The 18,482-nt window shown below is 37.8% G+C and overlaps 1 protein-coding gene across 1 annotated transcript in view; it reads left to right on the top strand.

Moving 5' to 3' along the window:
- Positions 1-17,422, top strand: part of LOC138023094 (MPN domain-containing protein-like) — a 17,967-nt gene extending 545 nt beyond the window's left edge. Inside the window, exons 3-12 of the mRNA XM_068870125.1 lie at positions 74-405; positions 1,167-1,300; positions 4,676-4,778; positions 7,320-7,416; positions 9,188-9,260; positions 10,929-11,005; positions 12,883-13,051; positions 13,726-13,880; positions 13,981-14,073; positions 17,260-17,422. Coding sequence (XP_068726226.1) covers positions 74-405; positions 1,167-1,300; positions 4,676-4,778; positions 7,320-7,416; positions 9,188-9,260; positions 10,929-11,005; positions 12,883-13,051; positions 13,726-13,880; positions 13,981-14,073; positions 17,260-17,337 — 1,311 coding nt within the window. The 3' untranslated portion in view covers positions 17,338-17,422. The remainder of the gene's footprint in view (positions 1-73; positions 406-1,166; positions 1,301-4,675; positions 4,779-7,319; positions 7,417-9,187; positions 9,261-10,928; positions 11,006-12,882; positions 13,052-13,725; positions 13,881-13,980; positions 14,074-17,259) is intronic.
- The last annotated feature ends 1,060 nt before the right edge of the window (positions 17,423-18,482 follow it).

Here is an 18,482-nt window from a genome sequence, read left to right as displayed (position 1 = left end):
AAAACACTCTATAATATACTGGTCAATTTCATGCATAATAATTAAACAAAATAATAATGTGGTATGTTTATAGGTATCTTCAAGCCAGGAGACTCCACCAGCATCCAAAAGAGAGGCCAATATATCCCCTTCTGTATCACAGCCAATGCCCCTCTCATTACACAAATCCCCGCCTAGGAAGACATCTTCCAGCCATGGAGACACACAAGATGTTTCGTTGGCATCACCATCGTCGTCAGCATTTTCAAGCAGTTTTCACTCACCTCCTCCTTCAACGTCGCAGCCAATGAGGTCTCCAAACAGCACAGGACAAAAGATTTCTGGGTCAAGCACAACGGGCAGCAGTAGTTCTTTGCCAGCAGAAGTCAAACGGCCAGTTAAAGTTCCACATTCATCTGGTCGCGGGTAAGAAATTCTTTTCTCCTCTTAGACAAGTCTAATGAGTCATTGACAAGATTCTATTCATACAGCTTTAGACATGAAAAACATGTTGATTCACGAGTGTTCAATTTTCTTTGTTTCTTAAAAATGTTGCAGCTGTTGTCACATCAAAATTAAATGACTTGCTCATGTACATAATGATTATTAATTTACAGTGTATTAACCCATTGACTCCTGAAGTGCCCTCCATTGACGAGTAAAATCTATTTAAGTCTTGCTCCTATAGTTGTCAATGGGTTAATGATATTATTAATACTCCAGATGGTGTTAGGAGTACACTCTTATAATCAACCTTTACACAACTTGAAAGTGAGTGACTTTACTGTATACTAAATGTATTTTTTTTTTTATTTTTTTTACACTGTATATGAATTGCCCCAGAACAGGTGTGGAACTTTCGATCTGCTTCTTATAACAAGTTTAGTTGCTTTCCTTGGGGTTTAAAGAAGATTGGAATCTAGACCCTTAATTTTAACTGTACATTGCTCATTAAGGTTTGGTGTTAAACACTGAAAACTGCATGACAATTGAGTATGGTAATTTTTTAGAACTTGTCAGACTACAATTTCCATTAATTTTAGACTCTCCTTACATATTCACCTCTTCTATGTTAAAATCTCAAAGAAGGATTTTTTAATTTTATCTCAGAGTAAAAAATTCACAGTTAAAGGTTGCAAATAAGAGTGAGAAACAACCGAGTCAGTTGGTGTTCTTTCATTTGACAGACGGAAGCCTAACATTGGATACATTCACCCCCCACCACAAGCACAATTGCCACAAAAATCCTCCTTGCCATTTTCTCCAACTTCTGTAACTCCTTCATCTTCCAAGTCTTCGGGCTCACTGAGAAGTCCAGTAGGTAGGAAGCTTATGCAACTTTTCTTTAAATTCTGCAACGATTTAACCTTTCCCTTCTTAGGGGTTCCCCGTTTGATGAGTGATTAAATAAAATAAAATCATTTAGTGTCATTCTTAGAAGGGAAAGGGCTTTAAAGGGTACGGGGACAGTTTTTGAGTGGACAAAATTAATCACTCACGTCCAAACCGGCCTAAACCGGCCAGACTTTGTTTTTTACTCTGTCTAACGCCAGACTATTTTACTCGTCAATGGGAAACCCATGGGAGGCAAATTATGGGTTAATCACTCACTGAAAAACTATGTATGTCCCCATTAAAATATAATATTAAAATATGACATCGGGAGCCGGTTCAAGAAGAGTAATAAATTATAAATAGACTCTTGTCATTAGGAAGTTTAAGAAGCGACGATGGCTACAGCAATGACGATGCCAAAAAGCAGTAATATTATTGATTACATGTAAAAGAACCAATTGAAAATAATCGTGCTGCATGTGTGGCATGCATTTTTGAACAATAATTTATCTCTCCTGTACTTGTCAAAACTAGTACTTGAAATGACCACGACAACATGGGCAAACTACAGTGAATCTTTCAGTCTTGCTCTTTACTTCAAATCCTTCCGTACCAGCCGAGTTTTAGGACACTTTCCCCATATTGTATAATATAAACAAGATGGAACAAGAAGATCTTTTAGATCTTATAACCGCCCGTCAACTTCCCTGAGTAATCGTGTACCTAGTCCAGACAGCTGCTATAATTTTCATTGGTCCCTATGACCTGTAGCTTCTTTTGTTATCAGGGCTAGGTGAAGTATTGCTGTTGTATCATCTACAGTATTGCTTTCTCAAATCACAGGCCTCGTCTGGAAAGGTACATTGTATAGCCAGGGTCTCCCACTTCTGAGCCAACGATTTTCGTCGGCTGTCGGTACTTAACAAACTGGTCCCCATTGGGGAGTTAAGAGCATCTGGTGTTAGACGAAGTAAGATCTATAAGTGTCACTCTTAGGAGGGAGATGGTAGGGGTGGTGAATGGTACCTCCGAAATCTTGGCACTCACAAACTTTTCATCCAATCTCAAAATCTCGACAGCCTTTGCGAAGAGTCTTGAAGTCTCGTGTACGTTGCATTTTATTTCGGTGTGAAGTATTGCATGTTTTGGTATTGGTTATAGGTCTCAGATTCGCAAACAAGGGTCTCGGCGAGTCTCGGATTTTACCATTCATCACCCCTAATGGTTAAAGAGGACAGAGCTAGTTTTTGAATGGACATAGATGTTGTCAACCCCTTCACCACTAAACTGACCCACATTGACTGGTAAAATTATCTGGCAATACACTGTAAAGCACAATCTGTACTAGTGTCACTCTTACAACCTAGAAGTTTGGGATATGTGAAAGTCCAATAAAAGTTTATTTAAAACATTTCAATCAATTTTGAATAATAATAATAATTATAATAGTTAATAATAATAATACTTTATTTAACCACGTCAAACTCCTACGAGCCGGAGTGTAATGTGTACATGAACTAAAAATACAAAAGAAAATTCCTAAACTATTAACAAGATAAATTTATCAATATATTATTTATAATATTATTATATAGCTTGTGTTTGTAGCCGATATAACGCATGCTCTGATTGGCTAATTGTGACTGAATTGTAGGGCATTATTCTCCCGTAATGCCCACGGGCCGATTACAGGCTTGCAAAAACAAAGGAAAATGTATAAATTAAAAAGCCATAATGATAAACTACTTACTAACCGAGCTAGCTCGAGCCGTACTGGGGAATATTGGCCCTTGGTCGTTTTTGTACGGACCTCGGGCCAATATTCCCCAGTACGGCCCTCGCGCTCGGTTAGTAAGAAGTTAATATTCTAGAAATTATTAACTATCTATCTATATAAATATGCTAAAAATATTTAATGTAAAAGCTGGAAAAATCTATTGGCCCATATTGGCCCGTAGGGCGCGCTTGAAAGATTAGGGAGGTCTTTTGCCTCCCTCACCTTGACTGTGATGCCATTCCATAATCTAGCACAAATATATAAAAATGATTTAGGTATGCATGCACTCTAAATTAAAAGGTGGGAACTTAATCGAGAGCCACCACCACGTAGATCATAGTTGACATTCAAAACGTTGAATCGTTCACTAACTTAAAGATAACTAGGGTCCTACCCACTCATACATTTATACAAAAGCACTAGGGCTTCGAAAGCGTCTTCTTGCCTGTAATGTAACTTACAGTAAATGTCCTATATTTAAAGGATACATGTAGCTATATTCCATTGCTATTGACAAGCCTAAAATAGTTCTTAGTATAAAATAATTTGTATCTTCTAGCTTGTTATTCAGCCCATCAGAGATTCCTAGCAATAAAGGGCTACAGTACTCTAAATGTGGCAATATGTACGCCTTATAATTATAACCTTATCATAGTAGTCTGAGGGATGAACTTGCGTACCTTGCGCAAAGCAGATGCTTTACCGCAATCCCGCAATACTTTTTCAACTGCTCTGATATGTGTTGCTTGAAGGACAGCTTGCTATCAATGATTACTCCCAGGATCTTTAGACTATCTGTTGTTTCATCATTGGCATTAACTAGATGAAAGCTATAACTATACAATGTACAATGAAGGACCAACGGCCATAGCCTGGGTCTTACTAACATTTACACGTAAATAATTCTGTTGAAACCAATTCGATACAATCTGCAAGTCAGCATTAATTAAGTATTCAAGGACTAGAGGAGATGCATCAGAAGCATATGCGGTCGTGTCATCTGCATATGGTCTAAGAGAAGTGTCTTTTACAAAGTAATTAAGATCGTTCATATAAACATTAAATAATAGCGGATCAAGCAGAGACCCTTGTGGGGGTCCTGTGTTGACTGATCTCCACTAGGAATACACATTATCAAGCTAATTGACTCTCTGCTTCCTTCCACGGAGATAAGAACTCATCAGGGAAATGGCCCCATTGGATAGCCCATAAGCTTTCAACTTGCATTTGGCAAGCAACAGCGAGTGGCAAACAGATTCAAAGGCCTTGCTCAAGTCTACAGCCACAGCGGCCATGCCCTCTCTATTATTAAGACTTAATCTCCAATCTTCTACCATTTTCAGTAGTGCTGTACAGCAAGAATGCAAAGTGGACCGTATAACTGATTAAACATGACTCTCTTGTACACCTTAGACAGTGCAGTTAAAACTGACACAGGACGATAATTCACTTTATTTGTCTCATCAGATTTCTTATAAATTGGAGAGACATCACTACACTTCCACACCATCATAACTAATGATGATGATTTACGTGACAATCATTTAATGTTCGTTTAAGTTTCCCCGCAAATTAATGTTTCAGAAATATCCAGGCCATTGTCATCTCCACCAGCCTCTGGAGGAAGAAAGCGACCAGCTGTTAGGTCCCGACAGTCAATCAAGTACTCAATGTTGACAGCTGACAGGTGAAAAACAAAATTATCATCATGATAATTAATTTTGGTCAGGAATCAAAATTCTCTATCGAAGGATATATAGTAGTTATTTGTGGAAGAAAAAGGGACAATTTAGTCTGCCATATACTTAAGGATACAGCCTGCTAAATTAGCTGATCACAGCAATGTACATGTACTATCTGTAAGATACATTTAAAGAATAAATTTATTATTTTAAGACAATAATTATTGTTCTTTGCAAAGAGCTGGTTCATTAAATCAAGTAGTATAAATTCATGGTTAGCAGCTGTAAGATACATAATGATATAACCACATGTTGATGGTAAAAATAATTACTGCAATAATTATTTTGATTCATAATTCTGCGGAATCTCATCTTGAAGCGCCAATGGCCAAACTGCGTTTTGGCTTCCATCAATCAAACTTCCAACAGCAAGTGAAGAGTTGTCCGAAACCACAGATGCCGAAATCAATTATTGATGTGTGTGACATAACCTATCAATCAGCATCTTTGGTTCCCATGGTACATTCAAACTCGATATTGATGGAAAGCCATGGAGTCTGTACAAATTTTTTTACTCAAAAACCTCAAAAGATACCATAACTGCATCCGAGCTGTGAACTAAACAAAAAACTCCAATTCAGTTTTCAGAGGCAGAGTTGATCTTCTCGGCTATGTTCAGAAATTTGTCAATGATTGATGGAAGCCAAAAAGCAGTTTGGCGCTTAGCACTCAGAGGTGAGATTCCGCAGAATTATGAAAATCACAGTTACTGGTACTTACTGTACATAAGATGCTGAGGACCTGTTATGCAGCATAGAGACCAAACCGGTTATGAGTGCTGAGAAAATGAATAATGATGATGATGATGATGATGATGATAAATACCGTATTTACCCGTGTATAAGTCAACCTTTTATGGCCTCAAAAGAAGCTCCAAAAATCGCCCTCGACTAATTATAATACACGGGTCAAAGATTTAGAGCCAAGTTCCAGCTAAATAATTTATTCAAAATTAACATAATAATATTGTCTTGGGCATAACAAACACAGTGGACAAAAGACTTCAAAATTCATGTAGACAATTCCAGCTGAAATGAAGAAAGGTTAATTGTCCAACTCTAAAATGATGAAGGTACTCACTAGCACAAAATATGAAATAGACTCTGGAAATTTTTGTTTACCAAAGGAGGAAAGCTCAAAAAGGCATTTCTGTTTCTTCAAAATAATAAAGCACGATCGTTCAAGTTCATTAAGTAACCTGGCACAATACCTCATGTTTGCTTTCAAGCATCGTCACTCGCGTTGCCTGAGAATGCCCTTTGGTAATGATTGTTTTTTATTCTCTATACAAACCTGGCTGATTTAAATTCTTTTGCAAACTTCATAGTGTTTGGTTTATGAGTTTTTTATTTTCTTTTTTTCATGTGAGATATTGTAAATCAAGGACCAATTAAACCTGGCACATTTCACATCGTTTTTGAAGTCATTTTCAAAGATTGACTCCTGCTTCTGTAATGTTGTGCTTATCCTCTAATGCCCTTTATTATATACTCAACAAAATATCTTGTTTTCTGATTGGCCAATGGCGAATGCATAAATACATGTAGGTTATAGAGTGCAATCCAGGTTATAGAGTGCAGTCCAGGTTATAGAGTGCAATACGGAAGTTGCTATGGAAACACTGGGGAAGTGCCAAATTTGAACACCAAAGTGGAAAAAAATGGCTGACAGTCGGTTTGCTTTGTCAAACCAAAACATCGTTGAGCAACTTAAAGAAAATGCGAAAAACAAAAACATGTTGAAAGCTACACAGACCTGGTTGAATGTCTGGCAAACATGGGTGACTGGAAGAAAACTAATTAAAACCCAAAACTGGAAGAATACGAGCACAAACAAAGTAGCGCGTTTGAGTAATTTTGTTGTATGAACCTGCTCATGCATTTCGAGATTTATGGTCACTCGTGATGTTTCGAAAGTTCTCAAATTGCACTCTCCTACGTTATACTGCTCGTGCAATTTTGAGAACTTTCAAAACGTCACTCATAAATAAATCACAAAATGCACTTGCGTTCATACGATTTCCTATACTTGTCCCTGAACAACGAAACAGGTTAGTTTCAGGTTTACATGTTCGATTTTCTGAGAACTTTTTTGAAACTCAAGGACAAAATGCCTGCATATACAACAACTGCTGAACCACAAAGCTACATGTATTAAGGGCTTGAGGCCCTGATTTTTTTGTGTATCCACAGTTCCAGAAATTGAAGAATACAAGATTAGTATCCCATGAACATTTAACAAGGAAATTAAGAAATTGCTTTTTTTTGCCATCAAAAATGGGGAGTCGACTCATACACAAGTAAATGCGGTTATTATTCTCATTTTTTTTTCCTTTCAAGAGGGTCTCTTCTATAGAAATAAAATAATGGTTTTAATATTCCTGCAGCGTACTGGTCTTTTCGAGACGATATACCCACAGTACCTGAGACTGGGAACAATTATTCATACATAAGCTTACATGTATGTTTGTTACTTTCTTTTCGCAGTGACCCGCACACTCTGGTAGAATTGGTGAATTTCTTTAGCCTGGGAAAAGTGCAGCCATTTTCTATTGATATTTCTACAAATTGTCTTTTGCTTATGGTAGGTCATAGCGGTCCGAGCTCCCACGCAGAGCACCATGGGTAAGAAAATATGGTATAACCAATCTGTGCAAAAAAATTTGGTTTTTGGTCACCGTACGACCGTGTGACCAGTATCACATGGCCATATTGCTGGCTCAAGTTTAGAGCTCATCGAAGTCAGCAGTTTGTTTTTTTTCTTTTTTTTTTTTCTTTTAATTTGACCGCTGACCGGGTTCTGGGTTTTGATTGGATCGCAGGCTCATGCCAGGTTAACTTATTGTATAAAGAATAAATCAACCTTGTCCCCAGGGTCTCTCTTCTTCCTAATAGTTTTCACCACGTAAGATAATATGGATGGCAGTTCAGGTGTTTTCCAATTAATGTGTGCTGCACATTGTGATGCCTTCATATTATTTCATGTAATTAGGTAGGTTGGTAAATGAAAGTGAAAGATGCAAGGAAAGGATGGGCAACAACAAACAGCATTAATTTGTATTTTTAATTTCCATCACCGTTTATTTGACATGCTATCGATTGAAAAGCAGTTTACATAATTTTGGAAAATGCCTTGAAAATATGATGGTAAAACAGGAACAGAAACATTCAATGACAACAACAACGTTTCATCATCATCTTTTATATTCATGTGGTTCTTTCCATGGTACCTTAAAATGCCATAAAATAGAAACAAACCTCGCTTATTATATTTGGATCACTGATTATTATGTGTAAAAATGATAGAAGATTGTTTGAAATTGTTGATACTGATACTATATGTTTTGCTTTCTGAGGTTGCGTCTAGCAGTTTTTGGCCGAGCCTGTCGCCTCTGTTTCTGATTTCATTTGTGTGTGACAAATGGTCGCCCCTGTTTATGATTTGTGCCAAAAAAATCGATTTGTGACCTAGGCAATATGATTTTCTATCAGATACTGTAATCTTTGATTTTCAAAGTAGAAGGACTCACTGTAAATATTATTACTCACCTACAATTGCGATATCCATGCTCCTTGTGACTTTCTGCCTTGTTACTCAAGTTACCCAGAATGCCTCACAAACTTGGTGAACAATACCAAGACCATGCCCTCTTAAGCAATACTGATACCACCTTCCGCGCTTGGTTGAGCAAATGAAGATTACTTTCCCCTATACAATAATCTCTATCAATTTATATATTGATTTATAGATTTTCCCTTTTTACACGGGGGCTTCTGGGTTGCCTCCTCGGGTTTTGGCTTCTGGGCCAAAACCCTGTGGGGGAAAATATTTATACTCACTAATATAAAATATTTATTTGAATAATTTTAAGGTGGCTTAAACTGGTTTCTGTAATTTGGCAGGAATGTGTTAGAATTTTTTTAAACTGTGCAGAAAGTTTCATCCTAGCGTGCTTATCACTCTCCAGCAGTAAAAAATTTGGGGTCACCAAGTTCGTTTTCGAGATATATACATTTAAAGACAAAATGTAGGCTGTTTTTAGATGGCTCTTTTGTTGCCATGGTAGCCTGTTACTTCTCATTGATGAGTGCATCTTCTTAAGCATCTATTGGTGTTTCATATGTCAGCATAACATTACCATTAAGTGAAAACGTTTGGTAGATTCAATCCTTCCAAATAGAACAGTTTGTTGAAAGTGTTCAAATTGATTTGAGCCTCCTTAACAAAATTAAAGAATTGACTACTTAGATTGACTACTAAGTTATTTTCAATATCTGTTTAACCTCTTATAATTTTGTTTCATTTCAAGGGGAAAAAATATAATAATAAGGTGTGCTGTGAATTTTATTTGCAGGACTATCACTGCCATTTAACCAGTAGTGAAGTGGTTGGATATTTGGCTGGAAAGTTTGATTCTCAGACAGATCGTAAGCCTGCTTCGTGCTTATCTGTGTCGTAGAATTTCAGAAAAAAATGAAAATATTACTTGCTAGTGCTAGTGCTAATAACCTATACTTGCAGTCGAGGACCGAATTCCGAAGGGCGCAGCTCACGATATCAGGCTGAAAGCATACAAAGGCACCTCTGGCTGCCGCTATATAGTCCATGTTGATGTCAGAGCACAGCACCACAGCTAGATGTTTATTAGCTGTGCGTCGATTTTGATGAGGGAGGAAAACCGGAGTACCCAGAGAAAAACCCTCAAGTCAGGTTGAGATCGACTGAAACTCAGCCCACATGCAAGGCGTGGCCAGTGGCCAAAGTTGAACCCCGGCTAGCAGTGGTGGGAGGCCCGATAGATAACCACTAGGCCACCCTGACCCCTTACATTATACCATGCCCTTTTAAAGAGGGTTGGAATGTCTTTTTTTTTCCTTGTTTACTTGTGTACATATTTCCTGTTAGACTAATACAGACTAATACTGGGTGTATATGAATATATAAGAATTAGACTAAAGACTATTTACATTTCTTAATGCTCTTTTAAAACTAGTTAATGATGGGCTTTGTCTGATTGAAAGGTCTACCGGTAATTTATTCCAATCATTTGAGGCAAAATTTGTCGAAGACCAATGCCCCCAATTCCTACTAGGTGCACTCTTACGGATATTGTTTTTACATCTTGTATTATAATCATGTTTATATTTATTGAATTCTATATTAAAACGATGTGAAAATAAGTTATTTAAACATTTGTAAATAACAGTTGCCCTATGCTCGGCCCTATGTCTTGCGAAAGTCTTCCTTTTCAGTTTATTCAGGACCTCACTAGCAGATGATCTAATAGGCAAATTATTACTTTTATGTAAATCTCTGTGAATTAAGTTCTGTGTAAACATAGTAACACAATATTACGAAGGTTTACATAAAGACTTCAAAATACAATAATGTTACATGAAGTAAGTCATGATCAAGATTTTCTTGACATTATTAATTTTTGTAATTTGATGTTTTACCATTCAAATCTCCATTAACCCAGTGACTCCTAGGTGTGAGGCTATTACTCTGTCTAAAGCCAGATGATTTTACTTGTCAATAGGGGCCATTTAGGAGTCAATGGGTTAAAATTTGAGCTTTTAGAAGTAGGGGTGACTGACAATTGGTAAAATCCGAGACTCGCCAAGATGCTGAGACCAAAACAAGCAAGACTTCACACCAAAATACATGCAATATAAACAAGACTTTGAGACTCTTCACAAATCCTGTTGAGATTTCGAGATCGGATGAAAAGTTTGCGAGTGCCAAGATTTTGGAAGTAGCATTCAAGCCACCCCTAGAAGTCATGAGGATTCAGTGCTGGAAATAATTTTTCTTTATTCAGAGGACATGTGTCCTTTCAAATCTTCCTTTTCATCGGACATTTGACAAATTGGACCGGACATAATTTATTGACTTACAACACCTTGAAGAAGACTCAAGATGTGCTGGTGACATGTTCAGTCATCGTGTCTGCTCATAATGTGAAATTTTCAAAATTTGGTCGGACAATGTCCGATGACCGACTGTTATTTCCAGCACTGGGATTCCTCATAAAATTCTCTTTAACAATGAAAATGTAACATGAAATAATCCACGTACTTTTGTGTACAATGTAGACATGAAGATTGTGCAGGCTTTTCCGTGTCGCTGCCGATTTGCTGACAAAGAAAATGCGCCCAAAGTGGAGGAAGAGGTATGGATTTTGTCAAAAATTCTACTAATATCAGGTACCCCTGCAAAGTGTGGGGAGAGGGTACAGAGGGGAAATTGTCCAACAGGCCCACCCCCTGACTATCACTTTTGTCCAGAAGTGCACGTAATGAAATACACCCACTTTTTGCAAAACATCAACCAATGTCCTGTTAAGTTTTGACTTCAACTATTACATGTTATTTCTGACAGTAGAGTTAGTGCTAGTATTCAGGTGATTTTCGGGTTAATAGTGGTTTCATGACTTTTCATATTTTGTCAAAGAGAAGATTTTGGGGGCACAGTTATTTCCAGTATTTCTGGACACAAGTGATGTTAGAGTAGAAAGGCGTGGGGGACATTGTGATGTTTATACAAATTTACATTGCACACTCTTAATTACATTAATTTCTAAACAATTACACTTTTATTAATACCTCATCTTATCTATGTCATTTGAGTTTGCATTTTGGCTGCCATGTAAATACATCAAGCTATGTGTAGCTGGAGCACTTCACCTCAATCTCATGCAGATCCAGATAAAGATGAGCGGAACTGGGAATGAGTACCAGTACTTTACTTTCACCAAACATCAAGAGGATATAATCCTCTGTGATGCTTTACTATCCATTGACTTGGAACAACAAAAAACCAAACAAAGAGTTGACAAAAGTGGCCAAACTCTCTTAACAAATGTGTGATTAGTTCTAGTATTAAAGTATTTAATGCTAGACTGAATTGACCATTCCAGTTAGAGGAATTTAAGGGCCAATTAACCCTTTAAGCCCCGAGGGGTTCCCCATTGACGAGTAAAATCATCTGGCGTGAGACAGAGTAAAATACTAAGTCTGGCTGGTTTAGGCTGGTTTGGACATCAATTAAAGGGTTGAAGGGAACAATTATTAGTTTTTAAGTGGATGTAGAGGTTGTTTTTTAGGAGTCAATGGGTTAATATTGACTCCTGATCATGAGTAAAATCACCTGGCATCAGACCAAGTAAAATCTATTAAGTCTGACGACTCCTGTAAGTCAATGGGTTAACACTAGCTAGAAGGTACAATAACAATATACGTAATATTTTTAACTATCCCAACTGGCAGGGGACAAACCAGTAGCTTATTTACTTCCCTAGTGGAAAAGTTAAATTGGTAAAGCAACACCCTAAACAACTTCAGCTTTATTTATTTACAGTCAAACAGCTCAAGTGTTCCTCAGACGAGCAGATTAAAGAGTTCTTTATTGCAAATTTGATTTCAGTAATCATTTCAATAATCGATTCTGGTCGTCGGATAAATAATGCAAGATTCAAATCAAGCGTCAGTTTAAAACTCGAATGAATATTGCTCGCTTCCAGTGCCAGGCTGGCGTGAGAATTTCACAGGTTTACTGATTTGTATAATCTGTCAAACAACGAACATGTCACTCTAGCAACATTATCTTACCAGTATCCTCAAACTTGAGACACTATGATTTCGAATTCCAAAGATTGGACACAGGAATGAACTTAAAAAGGAAAGGTATATCATGCTTGTTACGACCTGTGCAGATTATGCAAATTGGTACACCTGCCAAATTCCCACGCCAGCCTGGCACCAGAAGGAGCAATAATCTGATCAAAATTCAACTTCTGAATCGAAGCTTGATTTGAACTTTGCATCATTCATCCGACGACCAGATTATTGAAACACTTCCTGAAGTCAAATTTGCAATGATGAATGCATTAATCTGCTCATCAGAGGAATGCTTTAGCGGTTTTGACTGGAATACTACTAGAGAGGTGTTGACAAAAATAGATCAGTAGTGCTTGACAATCTACCTAGCATCTTAAGCACTCATGTGTGAACCTTGTACTTGAACAAAGTGTGTATTTTTTCTTCCCAGATACGGAATGCCATTTCCCAGCGAGGGCTTGTTCTAGTGGGTTGGTACCATAGCCACCCGTCATACCAGCCTGATCCATCATTACAAGATATTCAAAACCAGCTAAAATATCAGAGCATCTTGCAGCAGGACAATGCACCTTATGGACCCTGTCTTGGCATAATAGTGTGTAAGTATGCAGAGGCAAAGGCTTGAAATAATAATTATTGAATTGTTATTAAAGAACCACTGTTGAAAATCCACTCTTAAATATTTAGCACTGTCATCTAAACTTCGAGCTGGAGCCAAATTTGTTCCATGGAAATTAGCATGCATAGTTGGCTTTCTTGTCCGTTTTGAGGGGACCAGCCTCATTTTCCTCACAGCTTCCTGTCACATTGTCATGGCTTTTCTTTTCACTTATCCACAAAACTTCCAGCTGTGCATGCTACAAGAGCACTGATGTGACTGATCATTGTGGTTGATTCTAGACAGTTTACTTTCAGGTTAGATTTGGTTCGTCCATGGCATAGCCAATTGAAGTATAAATAGATCTTTGTCTGTTAACAACTTAAACTTCTAAAACCAACGTAAGGATAAAAGTGTACACATGTAACTTGTGTAAAGCGAAGTTTATAAAGACAAATTTAGTTAACACTTAGGCGATTTCGATTTCATTTTGCAGTGTCCCCAGCATTAAATTTTCCTTGTTAACTGTTTCAGGACTAGTAAATCATTAGATTTTATTTCATCATCATCATCATCATTGATTTTACAGCAATGAAAATCACAGCTTGGAGTGTTCACAATAAACAGTTTTGTATTAATTCATTGCCCATGTTTTTTTTGCTGATGTTTTAACAGCCCCCTATGATAGTTACCGGCCTTCAAAAGAATCAACTATTCGTGCCTTCTGGGTTCAAGCATCATCAGATAGTCACAAACTGGGAATGCCAATGTTGATGAATACCACCTCCCATCAAGATCAATTTTTGACGCAGGATCTTCTTAATGAATTGGTGAGTTTAAAGAAGGACTCAAGTTGTTATTGCTTTTGCATTCAGTCTGAGAAATTCTTAGAAACTGATGTGTTCTGTTCAACTGGGATTTTGTTTACAGAGGTGGATGTGGAGCTTCTACAAAGGGAGTCCAGACACTATCAACTTTCATAACATGTGGCATGGCAATCAAACATACCTTGATAAAGTGAAGGTATGGAGAAATTATTTAGTTGCCAAATCAAAGGATGCATTTTCAGGCTCTCAAAGTAAAAAATGCCCTTGGTGACTTTTAAGTAATGGTACATGTTTCATCAGTGTGCCAAGTTTTAAGGCAATGAAGGGTACTTAAAATACAGAGAGTAACAACCAGGGGCTGATATTCTGGCGTAGTGCAGTCGATTACACTGTAGGTGACCAAACAAGCATGTGCTTCAGTTACTTAGGACATAAATCTTTTACCTGGAGGCCTTAAATTGTTTTTGGACTACACCTGTACCATTGTTCCCATAAAAGGAATGGATACAAGGGTTTTCTGGAGGTAGAAGCTGGGACCTTATGAGCTACCTACAGTGGTAACACTAATAAGAGTTGTCACTAGGCAATGTCATTTGATGGGTTTGTCACATATGGGGAAAATTACTGAATGCTGATTGGCTGAGACGGAGGGCATTTCTTCTTAATCACAAGGGATCTTTTGGTGATCAAGAGGGAGTGATTACTTGATCCTGATTGGTAAACAGTTGCTCAGCCAGCCAGAGCAACTGAGGTTACAAGTTTAGAGAATCTTTATCCATATATAAAATACTTTTTAGGCGCTATTTCTGAACAGGATTTTCAATAAGAGCCGGCGGCCGGTGAACTCGCCGCCTGCTTTTCCTTGGAAATCATCCCAGATTTTATGAATAACGGGACAAACTTTCGCACAGAACACGAGCCTTGGATCGGCAAAGTTTTGTTTATGAAAAACAAGAGACGCCTGAATTCTGAGTAATTTCGTCGATCATTTCTGTGGCAGAGATCTCATGTATATACCCACCACGAGTCCCCCAACTGTCCATTCGAGGATCGAGAACACACTCTTTTGAGACAGTGGTCCAGCAGTCCAGTACTTGGTATACGTTTACATGTGCAATTTTTATGGGAGAATTATATTTGATCGTGTAGATAGCACAACAAATAAATAATAGGCCTTTTGCAACTAACGATCACATGGTACAAAATCCGCCATGCTGGAGGGCAAGCTCATTATTCCCCCACTGGGACATTAAAACAAAGGCAAGTCAAGCGTTACTGGTTTAGGTCTCTTAGTTTTAATGTCCCAGTGGGGGAATAATAATGAGCTTGCCCTCCAACGAGGCGGATTTTGTACCATGTGATCGTTAGTTGCAAAAGGCCTATTGTTGACAATTTGCAGTAAAGTGGGTCAGCAATGCCTTTGGACAGCAGAAATAAGGCGAGGTTGCCTGGTCGTTCTCCAATGGCGCTCACTGAGAGGCAGGAATGTGCCTCATTTTATGTGACGATTCCTGTACACGAGCAATTTTTCGTATTGGACAACTTTTATTTGTCACATGAAAGCTAACAGGTCAGCTTTACAGTTGTTACATAAAAATTGGCCAAATTTCCTCGTCTACACGAGCAAATAAAAATTGTCACATAAAAATTGCTTGTGTAAATGGGGCTTAAAAAGTTGCCCTTTGTTAACTTCATTTGAAGCGTGACAATACGACATTTCGGTCATGACAGGTAAAATACATTGCACACAGCTGGAGTTCTAATGGGGCTATGTCACGCTATTTCCCAAAATATGTCTTGCTGTCAACTGAATTTCAAAAAAATTACAGTACTGATGTACTCTCTCTGAATTAAAAAAAGGCAAAATTGAATAATATTAGTGTTCTGTTTAAATACCGTAATTCGTGTTCTAGAATGCAGAAAATGCATTCTAAGAGGCCCAAATTTCAAAATTTTCCCAGGGGAACATTCTCCTGGACCCCCGACAAGCTCATGCCTTCGGCCTTTGGGGCACGTTGTCCACTTCTCCGTCTATTCCCCCAGATTTGGCACTTACTAAAATTTCTAGTGAAAACCCTGATTTCTGTTGACAGCAACGATTTCTCAAATTGAATTTTAACTGTTTGTTGTAATAATTATTTTAAGACTAAAAGTGTTCATTGAACTGATTCGTCATTTGCTGTGGTATTGAACTGGCTTGCCTTTTATGTGATTAATAACATAGAGGGCAAAATTACTGAATACTGATTGGTCAATGACGAGGGCATTTTTTTTCTTAATTTTGCTTGAGAAGAGGGCAAAATTACTCGCTCACGATTGGTCGAGCGCCAAAAATTCTCGCTCCTGATTGGCTGAACGTACCTCTTCCACATTCAGTTGGTTTCTTCTGTTTGAGCAAAACAACTTCGAGTTCATCGAAGTTTGTCTTTTAATTCGCGCTGCATTCGTCAAAAAGGCATAAAGGTTAAGAACTAACTTTAAAAGATGATCTGGAATTTGAATTTTCGAGTGACAAGAAGAAGGGCAAAAGATTTTTTACATGGCGCCCGGCGTAGCGGGATTGTGTGGTTGAAAAACAAAATGATTCCTTTCGTCAAGGGCTTTCAGTTTACCACGACATCTTGCAGCTCAACAAAAAAGGTCACAGAACAATTTGCCATTGACGGGAGGAACAAGTAGCTCAAATTTGGTGGATTTCTTTGGACAAACCGTTTGCTATGTTTACGAATGCGTATTTGCAAGTGGTAAAAACCTCTACAACACAGGTGAATAAAATAAATTGAAGCTTAACATTTGGTTTAATCGTTGTTACTATTGTTCAGGAATGAAACTCGTATTTTCCTCTCGAGTGGACGGAAATAACAATCATCTATACTCGTTTTGGACGCAAAGAACAAGTTGACTTGCTTGTCTGTTTGTTAGTTGTTTTGCTTCCGAGCGAACGAGTGTTTTAACTCCGCTTAGCTGTCGGGTTTTTGGGGTGCGTCAACAGTGTTAAGAAAATTTTGCCATCTATGTTATTAACAAGTAATCGCAATGGGTCCTCGACTCGGGCAATTTCAGCAACTTCTGAAAACACGCGTGATATTAATCCTTAATTTTACTCGGCCCCATGCGATTACCTACACAAACATGAAATCACAATGTGCCCTCCGATGTACAATTGAGGATTATGTTTTCCAAATAATTGCCCTTTGTCACTTCGCAACTCAGGCTATTTTGTGAAAACTTTGAAAATACGTGCGAAATTAACCCTTAATTGTCCTCGGACCGTGCAACTGAATAATAAAATTTAGCAATGTCGATATTTTTTTCCTTCAAGTACATTTCTTTAACTTCACATTCCTCTAATTTCAAATTTATATTTTGTTTCCTTTAACAGTCCTCCTTGATAAAGAAGTTTCCCACAGACCAAACAGATGGAAGATTTCTAGAGTTCATTAACACCCTCCTTACGTAGTGGAACTTTTATATTGTAGGGATAATTAATTTTTGTAATTACTTCTTTTCGTTTGGTATTTCTATACAGTACACTGTAACAATTTTATATTTCAAGTTAAGCTATGAACCTCGCAGTGATGAACGCAATTTTAGCAATTGCGCAGAGAAGCCTGAAAATTCAGGACTTTGACAGGGTTTGAACCCGACTGACCTCGCAATGCCGGTGTGATGCTCTAACCAACTGAGCTATTAGAAGCACTGATGTTGCCCAGGAGCTGGTCATTCGTGGGTTCAAATTCTTCCATGATGAATCAATGAACAAAATGATATATGAAATGAATCTTATATTGAACTGCGGATATGAAATCAAGTTAAGCTATGATCCTTGCAGTTATGAACGCAATTTTAGCAATTGCGTGGGGAAGACTGAAAATTTCAGGACTTCAACGGGGTTTGAACACGTGACCTCGTGATGCCGGTAGCTTCAGTTGATTTCATATCCGCAGTTCAATACATGATTCATTTCATATATTATTCATTTCATGTGTTATTTCATTCGTTGATTCATTCATCACGGGAAAATTATAACCCACAAATGACCAGCTCCCAACATCAGTGGCTTCATAGCTCAGTTGGCACCGGCATCGCGAGGTCACGGGTTTAAACCCCGTTGAAGTCCTGAATTTTTTGCGTACATAATTGCGAGGATCGTAGCTTGACTTGATTTCATATCCACAGTTCAGTGATTCATTTCATATATCATTTCGTTCATTGAATCACAAAAATGTCTCACCCCATTTAATTGAAGTTGGTATAAAATATCTACAGGACAGGCCATAAATTAAAAATTCTCTGCATGTACATGTATCGTATTATTCAAGGAACTTAGAATCCGGCAAACAGCTCTTCTGTTATGAAGTAATTAATAAAAATCAATTGGTCTATGGTTTTTTCTGTGTTGGATGTGGCATGGTTCATGATGTCAAACAATTGTTTTTTAGTATAATATACATAGGTGATTATTGAAAATTCTCTGCGCTGATTGGTTGCATGCACTTTGATTATTACGCGAACATCACCTGGGCATTTTTTCAAAATTGCTGCGAGCCATTTTGTTCAGGTGACAGACAAAGAAATTAATTGTTTTAAAGAAAATGCATATTT

This window comes from Montipora capricornis, chromosome 11 (assembly GCF_036669925.1).
Source record: "Montipora capricornis isolate CH-2021 chromosome 11, ASM3666992v2, whole genome shotgun sequence".
NCBI lineage: Eukaryota > Metazoa > Cnidaria > Anthozoa > Scleractinia > Acroporidae > Montipora > Montipora capricornis.
The sequence above is the reverse complement of the archived record's forward strand: the minus strand, read 5'-3'. Positions and strand labels throughout refer to the sequence as shown.